Source organism: Chiloscyllium plagiosum, chromosome 11, assembly GCF_004010195.1.
Source record: "Chiloscyllium plagiosum isolate BGI_BamShark_2017 chromosome 11, ASM401019v2, whole genome shotgun sequence".
In the NCBI taxonomy this organism is placed as follows: domain Eukaryota; kingdom Metazoa; phylum Chordata; class Chondrichthyes; order Orectolobiformes; family Hemiscylliidae; genus Chiloscyllium; species Chiloscyllium plagiosum.
The window spans coordinates 16,804,287-16,819,041 of record NC_057720.1 but is presented as its reverse complement, the minus strand read 5'-3'; the positions used below and the strand labels follow the sequence as shown (position 1 = coordinate 16,819,041).

Below are 14,755 nucleotides of genomic sequence, written 5' to 3'. Positions count from 1 at the left end.
GGACTTATATACTTAATGGTAAGGTCCTAGAGAGTGTTGCTGAACAAAGAGACCTTGGAGTGCAGGTTCATAGCTCCTTGAAAGTTGGAGTCGCAGGTCGATAGCCTAGTGAAGAAGGTGTTTGGTATACTTTCCTTTATTGGTCAGAGTATTGAGTACAGGAGTTGGGAGGTCATGTTGCAGCTGTACAGGACATTGGTTAGGCCACTGTTGGAATACTCCATGCAATTCTGGTCTCCTTCCTATTGGAAAGATGTTGTGAAACTTGAAAGGGTTCAGAAAAGATTTACAAGGATGTTGTCAGGGTTGGAGGATCTGAGCTACAGGGAGAGGCTAAACAGGCTGGGGCTGTTTTCCCTGGAGCGTTGGAGGCTGAGGGGTGACCTTATAGAGGTTTACAAAATTATGAGGGGCATGGATCGGATAAATAGACAAAGTCTTTTCTCTGGGGTTGGGGAGTCCAGAACTAGAGGACATAGATTTAGGGTGAGAAGGGAAAGATATAAAAGAGACCTAAGGGGCAAGTTTTTCACACAGAGGGTGGTACGTGTATGGAACGTGCTGCCTGAGGATGTGGTGGAGGCTGGGACAATTGCAACATTTAAGAGGCATTTAGATGGGTATATGAATAGGAAGGGTTTGGAGGGATATGGACCGGGTGCTGGCAGGTGGGACTCGATTGGGTTGGGACATCTGGTCGGCATCTGGTTGGACCGAAGGGTCTGTTTCCATGATGTACATCTCTATGACTCTATGACTCTTTTGATTTAGTAGACCTCAATCAGGTTCAACCCCCCCTTCCCCCCCACCAAACCAATTTCGTCTTTCTAATGAAAATAATCCTAATCTACTTAACCTCTCTTCACAGCAAGCGCCCTCCATATAAGACAACATTCTGGTGAACCTCCTCTGCATCCTCTCCAAAGCATCCACATCCTTTTGGTAATGTGGCAACTAGAATTGTATGTAGTACTCCAAATATGGCCGAACCAAAGTCCTATACAACTGTAACATGACCTGCCAACTCTTATTCTCAATACCCTGCCCGATGAAGGAAAGCATGCCATATGCCTTCTTGACCACTCTATTGACCTGCATTCCCACCTTCAGGGTCCAATGGACCTTAACACCCAGATCTGTCTGTACATCAATTTTCCCCAGAGCTTTTCATTTACTGTATAGTTCTCTCTTGAATGGGATCTTCCATAATGCATCACCTCGCATTTGCCTGGAATGAACTCCATCAGCCATTTATCTGCCCAACTCTCCAATCTATCTATATTCTGCTGCATTCTCTGACAGTCTCCTTCACTATCTGCTACTCCACCAATCTTAGTATCATCTGCAAACCTGCAAATCAGACCACCTATACCTTCTTCCAGATCATTTATGTATATCACAAACAAAGGTGGTCCCAGCACAGATCCCTGTGGAATACTTCTGGTCACAGTTCTCCACTTTGAGAAACTCCCTTCCATTACAACTCTCTGTATCCTGTTGCCCAGCCAGTTCTTTATCCATCTAGCTAGTACACCCTGGACTCCATGCAACTTCACTTTCTCTGTCAGCCTACAAAGGCCTTACTGAAGTCCACGTATACGACATCTATAGCCCTTCCCTCATCAATCACCTTTGTCACTTCCTCAAAGAACTCGATCAAGTTGGTAAGACATGACCTTCTCTGCACAAAACAATGTTGCTTATCACTGATAAGCCCATTTTCTTCCAAATGTAAATAGATCCTACCCCTCATTATCTTCTCCCTCAGCTTCCCTACCACTGACGTCAGGCTTACTGGTCTATAATTACCTGGATTATCCTTGCTACCCTTCTTAAACAAGGGGACAACATTAGCAATTCTCCAGTCCTCTGGGACCTCATGCATGTTCAAAGATGCTGCAAAGATATGTTAAGGCCCCACCTATTTCCTCTCTCGCTTCTCTCAATAACCTGGGATAGATCCCATCTGGACCTGGGGACTTATCAACCTTAATGCCTTTTAGAATAGCCAACACTTCCTCCCTTCTTATGCCAACTTGACCTAGAGTAATCAAACATCTATCCCTAACCTCAACACACGTCATGTCCCTCTCTTCAGTGAATACTGACACAAAATATTCATTAAGAATCTCTCACATTTTGTATGACTCGATGCATAACTTCTCTCCTCTGTCTTTGAGTGGGCTAACCCTTGCTCCAGTTACCCTCTTGCTCCTTATACATGAATAAAAGGCTTTGGGATTTTCCTTAACCCAGTTTGCTAAAGATATTTCATGACCCCTTTTAGCCCTCTTAATTCCTCATTTCAGATTGGTCCCCATACTTTCCCCATATTCTTCCAAAACTTTGTCTGTTTTCAGTCACCTCGACCTGATGTATGCTTCCTTTTTCCTCTTAGCTAGACTCATAATTTCACCTGTTATCCATAGTTCCCTAATCTTGCCATTTCTATCCCTCACTTTCACAGTGACATGTCTATCTTGCACTCTATTCAACCTCTCTTTAAAAGCCTTCCACATATCAAATGTGGATTTACAACAAACAGCTGCTCCCAATCTACATTTCCCAGCTCCTGCTGAATTTTGCTATCATTGGCCTTTCCCCAGTTTGGCACTCTTCTTTCAGGATCACTCTCATCTTTGTTTATGGGTATTCTAAAACTTACGAAATTGTGATCAGTATTCCCAAAGTAATCCCCTACTGAAACTTCAACTACCTGGCCGGGCTCATTCCCCAACACCAGGCCCAGTATGGCCCCGTCCTGATTCAGACTATTTACATACTGCTCTATAAAACCCTCCTGGATGCTCCTTACAAATTCTGCTCCATCTAAACTTCTAACACTAAGCGAATCATGCCAATGTTGGGAAAACTAAAATCTCCCACCCTGTTGCTCCTACATCTTTCCATAAACTGTCTACATATTTGTACCTCTATTTCATGCTCACTGTTGAGCGGACTGTAGTAAAGCTCCAACATTGTTGCTGCACTCTTCCTATTTCTGAGCTCGGCCCACATTGCCTCACTGCTTGAGTCTTCTGTAGTGCCCTTCTTCAACACAGCTGTGATATCCTCTCTGACCAGTAATGCACCTCCTCCACCTGTTTTACCTCCATCTCTATTCTGCCTGAAACATCTATATCCTGGGATATAAAGTTGCCAATCTTGCCCTTCCCGCAACCAAGTCTCAGTAATAGCAATAACATCATACTCCCAGGTACTAATCCAAGTACTAAGTTCATCTGCCTTACCTACTACACTTCTCATATTAAAACAAATGGACCTCAGACCACCTGTCCTTTTGCGTTCATCATCTGTTCCCTGCCTACTCTTCCCCTTAGTCACACTGACTTCAGATTGGTCCTACTTTCCCCATATTCTTCCAAAACTTTGTCTGTTTTCAGTCACCTAGACCTTATGTATGCTTCCTTTTTCCTCTTAGCTAGTCTCATAATTTCACCTGTTGTCCATAGTTACTACCTCCTTACTGTCCACTAATCTCCTCATTTGATTCCATCCCCCTGCCACATGAGTTTAAACCCTCCCCAACAATGTTAACAAAAGCACCTCTGAGGACATTGGTTCTAGTCTTGCCCAGGTGTCGACCGTCCGATCTGGAAGAGTCCCACTTTCCCCAAGATCCAGTCCAAATGTCCCAAAAATCTGAACCCCTCCCTCCTGCACCATCTCTCAAGCCACTAATTCATTCTACCTATTCTTTCATTTCTACACTGACTAGTACATGGCACTGGTCGCAATCCTGAGATTGCTACCTCTGAGGTCCTACTTTTTAACTTGGCACTAAACTCCCTAAATTCTGCTTGTCGGACCTCATCCCATTTATTACCGATATCATTCGTGCCTATAGGCACGACAGCTGGCTGTTCACCATCGCACCCCCCTACCCTTTCAGAATGTCCTGCAGCTGATCTGAGACATCACTGACCTGGGAGGCAAGATACCATTCGGGAATCTCATTTTCGACCACAGAACTGCCTATCTACTCCCCTTACAATTGAATCCCCTATGACTATAGCCCTTCCACACTTTTTCCTGCTCTTCGGTATGGCAGAGCCAGCCATGGTGCCATGAACCTAGCTACTGCTGCCTTCCCCCAGTGAGCCATCTCCATCAACAGTATCCAAAATGGTATACCTGTTTTGGCCGGAGATGACTGCAGGGGACACCTGCACTGCCTTCCTGCCCTTTCTCTGCCTTTTGGTCAGCCATTCCCTTTCTCCCTCAGCAATCCTAATTTGCGGTGTGACCAAATCGCTAAACATGCTATCCACAACCTCCTCAGCATCGCGGATGCTCCAAAGTGAATCCATCCGCAGCTCCAGAGGTGTCATGTGGTCTAACAAGAGCTGCAGCTGGACACACTTCCGGCAAGTGAAGGCATCAGGGACATCAGCCGCATCCCTGAACTCCCATATTGACCAAGAGTAGCATAACACGGGTCTGGGATTTCCTGCCATTTTGACTCTTAAGCTTAACTTAGTCCAACTACAATATCAAATAAAAATAAATGAAATGAAAAAAAAAACTACCAATCACACTACTTACCAGCACATGATAAAAAAGAAAAAGAAAATCTTTACCTTATCAACACACAGTTTTGTTTTTGTTTGGAGGAGGGGGTTGGTGGGAGACACTACACATGTTGTGTCTCGGGATTAGCCACTGCCCAAATATATTAGTTCCCTCACCCTCCCAGAGCATAATTTGACCACTCCCACTTAGCTCCACTGCCAAAATCAGGGCCCAACGTTCAGATTTTAAGTATTTATAGCCTTTACTCATCTTCCCAAAGCGCAATTTGACCGCTCCCACTCAGCTCCGCTGCCGAAATGCTGAGTAGCAAATTGATCTGTGGCCAGTTTTAAAGTCATAGAGTCATACAGCATGGAAACAAACCCTTCAGGCCAACTTGTCCACATTGACAATGTTCCTAAACTAAACTAGACCCACATGCCTGCATTTGTCCCATATCCCTCTAAACCCTTCCTATTCATATGCTTATCTAGATGTCCTTTAAATGTGGTAACTATACCTGCATCGACTGCTTCCTCTGGCAGCTCATTACACCACTAACCACTCTCTGTGTAAAAATGTTGTTTCTCATGTCCTTTTAAACCTTCCTCCTTTCACCTTAAAAATATGCCCCTTAGTTTTGAATACCCCCACCTTAGGGAAAAGGCCTTTGCTATTCAACCTTACCTGTGCCCCTCATGATTTTATAAACCTGTATAAGGTCAACTGTCAACCTCCTATGCTCCAGTGAAAAAAGGTCCCAGATTATCAGCCTATTTTTATAACTCAAGCCCTCCATTCCCAGCAACATCCTGGTAAATCTTTTCTGAACATTCTCTAGTTTAATAATATCCTTCCTAGAACAGGGAGAACAGAACTGCACACAGTACTCCAGAAAAGGCCTCACCAACGTCCAGTACAATCTCATCATGATGTCCCGACTCCAATAAATCCATGGTCTGAGCAATGAAGGCAAGTGTGCTAAACACCATCTTAACCACCCTGTCTACCTGTGACACAAATTTTAAAGAATTATGTACATGAACCCCGAGGTCTCTCTGTTCTACAATATGACCTAGGGCCCCGCCATTAATTGTCTAAGTTCTGCCCTTGTTTATTTTACCAAAATGCAGAATGTCACATTTATCCAAATTAAACTCCACTTGCCATTCCTCAGCCTACTGACTCAATTGATCAAGATCCCTTTGTAATTATAGATAACCTTCTTCACTGTCCACTATACACAGATTTTGGTGTCATCCGCAAAATTACTAATCATGCCTCCTACATTCTCATCCAAATCATCTATATATGATAAACAAAAATGGACCAGTATTGATCCCTGTGAAACACCGCTGGTCACAAGTCTCTAGTGTGAAAAAGAGCCCTCCATCACCACCCTGTTTCCAATGGAAAGCCTATTTTGTATCCAATTGGCAAACTCACCCTGAATCCCGTGTGATCCAACTTCACTATTTAGTCTACCATGCAGAACCTTATCAAAGGCTTTATTAAAGTCCAAGAAAACAATGCCTACCACTCTACCCTCAATCTTTTTGGTTACTTTCTCAAAAACTTCAATCAAGCTTGTGCCTTGCACAAAGCCATGTTGACTATCCCAAATCATTCCTTATCTCTCTAAATGCATGTAAACCTTATCTTTCAGAATCACCTCCAACAACTTATACGCCACCAATGTCAGGCTCACTGGCTTCTCTTTACAGTCTTTCTGAAATAAAGGCACCACAGTAGCCACTCTGCAGTTCTCCAGCACCCTACCTGTGATTATAGGTAGTGAAAATATTTCTACTAAGGTCCCCGCAATTTCCTTCCTAACTTCCCATAAGGTCCTGGGATACACTTGATCCTGGGATATTTATCTACCATTATGCTTTCTAAGACCTCCAGCACCTCCTCTTCTGTAACATGAACTGTTTTCAAAACATCAATATTTATTTCCTTGACTTCTCTAGCCTCCATTTCTTTCTCCACAGTAAAAACTGTTGCTAAATATTCATTTAAAATCTCTCCCATCTCTTGAGGTTCAATACAAAGACAATCTCCCTGATCTTTCAGGGGCCCTACTCTCTCTCTCTCTCTCTCTAGATGCTCTAGCTTTTAATGTACTTGTCGAATCTCTTTGGCTTATCCTTAACATTATCTGCCAAGACTATCTCATATCCCCTCAGCCTTTCTGATTTCCCTCTTACAAATGTCCCTACACTTTTTATCCTCTTCAAGAGATTCATTTAATCCCTATTGTCTAAATATAAATATTTTGTAATCTTGACGAAAACCTCAATAACTTTATTCATCAATTGTTCCCTAATCTTACTGGCATTACCTTTCACTCTAACACTAATAGAATGCATCTGAATTCTCATCATCACAATTTTGAAAGCCTCTCCCACTTATCAGTCATCCCTTTACCTCTGAACAGTCTACTTCAATTGATTTTTGAAAGCTCTTGTCTATGAAAGTATTCATACTATTAAAATTTAGCTTACTCCAATTAAGAACTTTAACTGAAAAACTTCACCTGATGAAGGATCAGCGCTCTGAAAGTTTGTCGTTTCAAATAAACCTGTTGGACCATAACCTGGTGTCGTGTGAGTTCTGACTTTGTCAACCCCAATCCCACACCAGCATTTTGACATCATATTTTAAAATTAATAGAATTATAATCCTAGTCTCAAAGTGTTCTCCGACTAACACTACTGTCACTTGCTCTTCCTTATTTCCCAAGAGGTCAAGTCTTGTTCCTTATCTAGTAGGAACATTTACATATTAATAAAAATAAATTTCTTGAACACATTTATAAATTTACAAACATTTACAAACCTTTAAAACTATAGCAGTCCCAGTCAGTGTTTGGAAAATTAAAATCCCTTACTATGACAATCCTATTATTCTTATATATCTGAGATCTCTGCACATGTTTGCTTCTCAATTTCTCTCTGACTATTGGGGAGCCTATAGTACAATCCCATCAAGGTGATCATCCCTTTCTTATGTCTAATTTCAACCCATACATTTTCAATGCATGGTCTCTCAGAAATATCCTCTTTAATTACAGCAGTAATGTTTAGCTTAATCAAAAACATCACTCCTCCTACTCTCGTCTCCCTTTCTATCCTTCCTATAGCATTTGAAACCTGGAACAGTGAATGCCAGTCCTGTCCTTCCCTCAGCCAAGTTTCTGAAACAGCTATGACATCATCCTGGTTCCAGGTTTCAATGCATGCCCTGAGTTCAACAGCCTTATTTGTAACACCCTTTGCAATGGTGACAAAGTTCTTTTGCCTGCTGACAACTATTTAATTGGTTGTCAGGTAGCTGAACAGTTTGGAGCTCTGAACAAGATACAGAGATGCCTCAGATCTCCACTAGGTCATGCGCTGTCTCTCTTATTAGCAGTAAAAGCCACATTAAGCCAGAAGAAAGCAGTTTACTTTTCCTTCAGTAGTTACTGTAAGCCGTGACTTTTACTGAATAAGTCAGAGTTCACTTCTAATGGTGAACCAGCCCCTCTGCTTCCTGCAAACCAGTGAAAACATCCAGAGAAGGTAGACTGTGAAGCAGCATTCTGATCAATACAAGAACCATCTCAGCAGATCCTGTGAACAAAACCACCGAACTGCTTTCCCAGTTTTCCTTTGGATGTAACACCCCTTTTTATTCCTGTCTGTGTCTGTCTTCGTATATGTGTAAGGTGGAGTTTGTAAGGCAGTTTAGAGTTTTAACTGGCAGAGTTATATGCAAACGGATCATAATTGTTTACCTATAGCTACAGTCTATTTATTTGTAATAAATAGTAATTTTTGATAAGTACAAAAACCTTACTTGTATTTTTTGTCAACATGAACCTATCAAGCTAAAAGACGGGGTGAACTAGGAAATTTTGCACACTTCTGTAAAATCTTTTCACTTTTGTGATGACTCGAGGAATAACTGGTCTTTATTTCCACTGCACGACCCCAGTGTAGTGTGACATTACAGAGGCAAATGGACAAGCTAAGAAGGAGGCCAAAAACTTGGCTGATGGAATATAGGAAAATGTGAGGTGATTCATTTTGGCAGGAAGAATACAGGAGTTGAACGGAGAAAGCCTGCAGAAAGTTTGCAGAATATCTGGGGATCCTTGTACATAAATCTCTTAAAGCTAGCATACAAATTCAGTGGGTAATAAAGAAGGCAAATGGTATGTTGGCATTTATTTCAAAATAGATGGAAGATAAAAAAAATGGAAATTGTACTAAACTATACAAGGTACTAGTCAGACCACATCTAGAATACTGTGAACAGCTTTGCTCCCCTTATTTAAAGGAAGATATACTGGCACAATAAACGGTCCAGAGAATGTTCACTAGTTAGATCCTGAGTGTGGAGGAGATTCTCTTAAGAGGCAAAGGTTTGGTCTGTACTCACTGGAGTATAGAAGAAAGAGAGATTAAATTATTAAAATATAATAAAGATTTTCTGGAGCTTGGCAGGGTAGATGCTGAGAGGTTGTTTCCCCTTGTGGGAGAGCCTAGGCCCAAATTGCACAATCTCAGAGTAAGGGGTGTTCCAATTCAGACAAAGATGAGGAGGAATAAAAACAGAAAATGCTGGAAAATAGCGGGTTTAAAACCTTAATGATATACATTAAAAGCAAACTGTATTTTATAACTAGTTCAATCAGTAAGCTACAATAACAGAAATTGCTAGGTCTGGCAGCATCTGTGGATAGAAATTAAGAGTTCATATTTAGGTCCAGTGACCCTTCTTCAGAACACAGTACAGAACAGAAGCTGCCAGACTTGCTGAGTTTTTCCAGCAATTTATGTTACTATTTCTGTTTCTGAAACAACTGCACAGAGGCCAGTATCCCATCACCAAGTCACCCTTTATTTGCATATCATAGAGTCATGGAGTTGGACAGTATGGAAACAGGCTCTTTGGTCCAGCTCGTCCATGCTGATCAGATATATTAAATAAATCTAGTCCCATTTGCCAGCACTTGGCTCACATCCTCTAAACCTATCCTATTCGTGTACCCATCCAGATGCCTTTTAAATGTTGTAATTGTACGAGCCACCACTACTTCGTCTGGCAGTTCATTCCGCACACACACCACCCTTTGCACATAAAAGTTGCCCCTGATGTCTCTTTTAAACCTTTCCCCTCTCATCTTAAATCAAGCCCTCTGGTTTTGGACTCACCCATCCCAGGGTAAATACCTTGTCTATTTACCCTTTCCATGCCCCTCATGATTTTATAAACTTCTATAAGGTCACCCCTAAGCCTCTGATACTCCAGAGAAAATAGTTCCAGCCTATTCAGCCTCTCCCTATAGCTCAAACCTCCAACCTCGTAAACCTTTTCTGACCCCTTTCAAGTCTCACAATATCTTTCTTATAGCAGGGAGATCAGAGTTGCACGCAGTACTCCAAACGTGGCCTAGCCAATGTCCTGTACAGCTGCAACATGACCTCCCAACTCCTGGACTCAATGAACTGATCAATAAAGGCAATCATACCAAATGCTTTCTTCATGTTCCTGTCTACTTGGGACTCCACTTTCAATGAACTATGACCCTGCACTACAAGGTCTTTTTGTTCAGCAACACTCCCCAGTACCTTACCATTAAGTGTATAAGTCCTGACCTTATTTGCTTTTCCAAAATGCAGCACCTCACATTTATCTAAATTAAACTCCATCTGCCACTCCTCAGTCTATTGACCCATCTGATCAAGGTCACGTTGCGCTCTAGGGTAATCTTCTTTGCTGTCCACTCCACTGCCAATTTTGGTGTCATCTTACTAACCATAACTCATTTATCTAAGTGACAAAAAGCATTGGACCCAGCACTGAACCTTGTGGTATACTACTGGTCACAGGCGTCCAGACTGAAAAGCAGCCCTGACATCTGTCATTTACCTTTAAGCCAGTTCTGTATCCAATGGCTAGTTCTCCCTGTATACTATGCAATCTAACCTTGCTAACCAGTCTACCATGAGGAAGCTTGTTGAACGCCTTGGTGAAATCCATATAGATTACGTCCACCACTTTGTCCTCATCAATCCTCTTTGTCACTTCTTCAAAAACTCAATCAAAACTCAATAGTGAGACATGATTTCCCATGCACAAAGCCTTGGTGACTCTTCCTAATCAGTCCTTGCCTTTCCAAATACATGTAAATCCTGTTCCTGAGGATTCTCTCCAACAATGTTCCCACCACCGATGTCAGGCTCACTGGTCCATAGTTCCCTGGCTTTTCCTTATCACTTTTCTTAAATAGTGGCACCACATCAGCCAACTTCCAATCTTCTGGCACCTCATTTGTGGTTATCGATTTGCACAGTACACTGGCTGTAGGCAGCCAGCTCAGAGTTGGTCCCTGGAAAGAGGAGATTTTGAATCTCCTGTTTATTTCTTGAATTGGGTTGAATTTCTTCTGCCCAGCATCCACCCATTTCCTCAGTTTTTCTATGCTAATCTTGAAGTCTGTTATAATTCTCCTTACTATTAACTGTATTTCCAAATTTAGATTCATTGGAAAATTGTTACGCATCAAAATTAAAACATTACAAAACTGCCAAAGTTAAAGGCAACAATGAAACAGTTGTTAAAAGTTCATGGAATTCCATCTAAAAGCAGAATGGTGTGTTGTTTCCCTGGTGCCAGGATCAAGGATGTCTTAGAGAGGGTGCAGAATGTTTCCACGGGGGAGAGAAGCCAGCAGGAGGTCATTGTTCACATTGTAACCAACGACATTGGAGGGAAAAGATTGAGATTCTGAAGGGAGATTACAGAGAGTTAGGCAGAAATTTAAAAAGGAGGTCCTCAAGAGTAGTAATATCTGGATTATTCCCAGTGCTACGAGCTAGTGAGGGCAGGAATAGGAGGATAGAGCAGATGAATGCATGGCTGAGGAGCTGGTGTATGGGAGAAGGATTCACATTTTTGGATCATTGGAATCTTCTTTGGGGTAGAAGTGACCTATACAAGAAGGACGGATTGCACCTAAATTGGAAGGGGACTAATATACTGGCAGGGAAATTAGCTAGAGCTGCTTGGGAGGATTTAAACTAGTAAGGTGGGGTGGGTGGTGGGACCCAGGGAGATAGTGAGGAAAGAGATTGATCTGAGACTGGTACAGCTGAGAACAGAAGTGGGTCAAACAGTCAGGGCAGCCAGGGACAAGGTAGGACTAATAAATTAAACTGCATTTATTTCAATGCAAGGGGCCTAACAGGGAAGGCAGATGAACTCAGGGCATGGTTAGGAACATGGGACTGGGATATCATAGCAATTATGGAAACATGGCTCAGGGATGGGCAGGACTGGCAGCTTAATGGTCCAGGATACAAATGCTACAGGAAGGATAGAAAAGGAGGCAAGAGAGGAGGGGGACTGGCAGTTTTGATAAGGGATAGCATTACAGCTGTGCTGAGGGAGCTTATTCCCAGAAATACATCCAGGGAAGTTATTTGGGTGAAACTGAGAAATAAGAACGGGATGATCATCTTATTGGGAATGTATTATAGACCCCCCCCCAATAGTCAGAGGGAAATTGAGAAACAAACTTGTAAGGAGATCTCAGAATAGTTATGGTAGGGGATTTTAACTTTCCAAACATGGACTGGAACTGCCATAGGTTAAGATGGAGAGGAATTTCTTAAGTGTGTACAAGACAATTTTCTGATTCAGAATGTGGATGTACCGACTGGAGAAAGTGCAAAACCTGACCTACTCTCGGGAAATAAGGCAGGGCAGGTGACTGAGTTGTCAGTGGGGGAGCACTTTGGGGCAAGCGACCATAATTCTATTCATTTTAAAATAGTGATGGAAAAGGACAGACCAGATCTAAAAGTTGAAGTTCTAAATTGGAGAAAGGCCAATTTTGAAGGTAATAGGCAAGAACTTTCGAAAGCTGATTGGAGGCAGTTCGCAGGTAAAGGGACAGCTGGAAAATGGGAAGCCTTCAGAAATGAGATAAGAAGAATCCAGAGAAAGTATATTCCTGTCAGGGTGAAAGGGAAGGCTGGTAGGTATAGGGAATGCTGGATGACTAAAGAAATTGAGGGTTTGGTTAAAAAAAAGAAGGAAGCGTATGTCAGGTATAGACAGGATAGATTGAGTGAATCCTCAGAAGAGTACAAAGAAAGTAGGAGTATACTGAACAGGAAAATCAGGAGGGCAAAACGGGGACATGAGATAGCTTTGGCAAATAGAATTAAGGAGAATCCAAAGGATTTTTAGAAATATATTAAGGACAAAAGGGTAAAGAGGGAGAGAATACAGACCCTCAAAGATCAGCAAGGCAGCCTTTGTGTGGAGCCACAGAAAATGGGGGAGATACTAAATGAATATTTTGCATCAGTATTTACTGTGGAAAAGGATATGGAAGATATAGACTGTAGGGAAATAGATGGTGACATCTTGCAAAATGTCCAGATTACAGAGGAGGAAGTGCTGGATGTCTTGAAATGGTTAAAAGTGGATAAATCCCCAGGGCCTGATCAGGTGTACCCAAGACCTCTGTGGGAAGCTAGAGATGTGATTGCTGGGCCTCTTGCTGAGATAGTTGTATCATCGATAGTCACAGGTGTGGTGCTGGAAGACTGGAGGTTGGCAAATGTGGTGCCACTGTTTAAGAAAGGTGGTAAAGTCAATCCAGGGAACTATAGACCGGTGAGCCTGACCTCGGTGGTGGGAAGTTGTTGGAGGGAATCCTGAGATACAGGATGTACATGTATTTGGAAAGGCAAGGACTGATTAGGGATATGATAATTCACAGGACAAGTTGTACACGTGTTTTTGTGAAAGGTGGTCACAGGCTTCAGAAAATGATGCTAATCTCTCAAAGGCAAGGATTGTAACATCAATCTGAGCTGTTCACAATGTGACCTCCTCTCCATTAGCAAAGAAGAGAAATCTCACTCTGATAGTTTGAGAGCGGCAGATTAAAAACTTCTCACAACACTGTACTCTCACTGAGTACACTGTACATCACTGTGTGGCTTTCAGAATGTTATACCATCTTCCAATTTATCAATGTGAAAAATAACTACTGTCCCGTACAGTTGTAGTAAAACAAAGGATTTAAAACAATCAAACCATTGAATTCAAATCCATTCGTTAGAGATTAGGGCCATGCCTTTATTAGTTAGGGAATTGAGTACAAGAGTTAGGATGTCATGTGGCAGCTTTAAAAGACTTAGAGTATTGTGTTCATTTCCGGTCACCACATTACAGGAAGGATGTTGAGGCTTTGGAGAAGGTGCAGAAGAGGTTTACCAGAAAAGCAGCCTGGATGAGAGGGGATGAGCTAGAAGGAGGGGCTGGAAAAACTCAGATCATTTTCTCTGGAAGCTGGGGGGCGAGTTGATAGAAGTTTATGCATCTCAATTTATGAGATGCATAGATAGGGTTGATGATCAGAACATTTCTCTCAGACTTGAAAAACAAGTGGTGAAGGAGGGAAAGTTGAAATTAGATGTGAGGGGCAAGTTTTCATCACAGAGCGGTAGAAATCTGGAATGCACTGCCAGGGGGTTTTGGTGGAGGCAGATACGATAGGGGGTGTTTCAGGGGCTTTCAGATAAACATGAATATGTGAGGAATGGAGGGATATGGACCAGGTGCAGGCAGAAGGGATTAGTTTCATTTCTCATGTTCAGCACAATGTTACTGTCCAGTTACTGCTCTATTTAAGAGGCATTTGGATGGGTATATGAATAGGAAGGGTTTGGAGAGATATGGGCCAGGTGCTGGCAGGTGGGACTAGATTGGGTTGGGATATCTGGTCGGCATGGACGGGTTGGACCAAAGGGTCTGTTTCCATGATGTACATCTCTATGACTCTATGAGAGATGATAAAGCTTGTTCAACTATTTCAGAAGTAATAGTCAACATAATCTGGTGGTAATTCTCTTATTCACGGATCAAAAGCTTCTTTCTCATTTCCTGTTAAATTGCACATTTGTAAACTTGGAGTACTTGCAAGTAACATGGTTAGCATTACCTGATGGTAATTCTATTCTTGTCTTTATTCAGTGTGTTCAGAATCTTCTTTTCGTTCACTCTGAGTTGAACATCAGTAAATTCCTTGCAGTTGCAGATTAATCTTACCTGTCAAATCAAGTATAATGTGAAATATTAAATATTTAGAAATGAACTCTAACAAATTTCCAAGCCAAATGATGATGTTCATGAAGCTAGAGGATATGGGTGA

General features: G+C 42.0%; 1 protein-coding gene across 1 annotated transcript in view; it reads right to left on the bottom strand.

Moving 5' to 3' along the window:
• Positions 1-14,755, bottom strand: part of hfm1 (helicase for meiosis 1) — a 201,026-nt gene that overhangs the window by 58,776 nt on the left and 127,495 nt on the right. Inside the window, exon 22 of the mRNA XM_043698772.1 lies at positions 14,546-14,652. Coding sequence (XP_043554707.1) covers positions 14,546-14,652 — 107 coding nt within the window. The remainder of the gene's footprint in view (positions 1-14,545; positions 14,653-14,755) is intronic.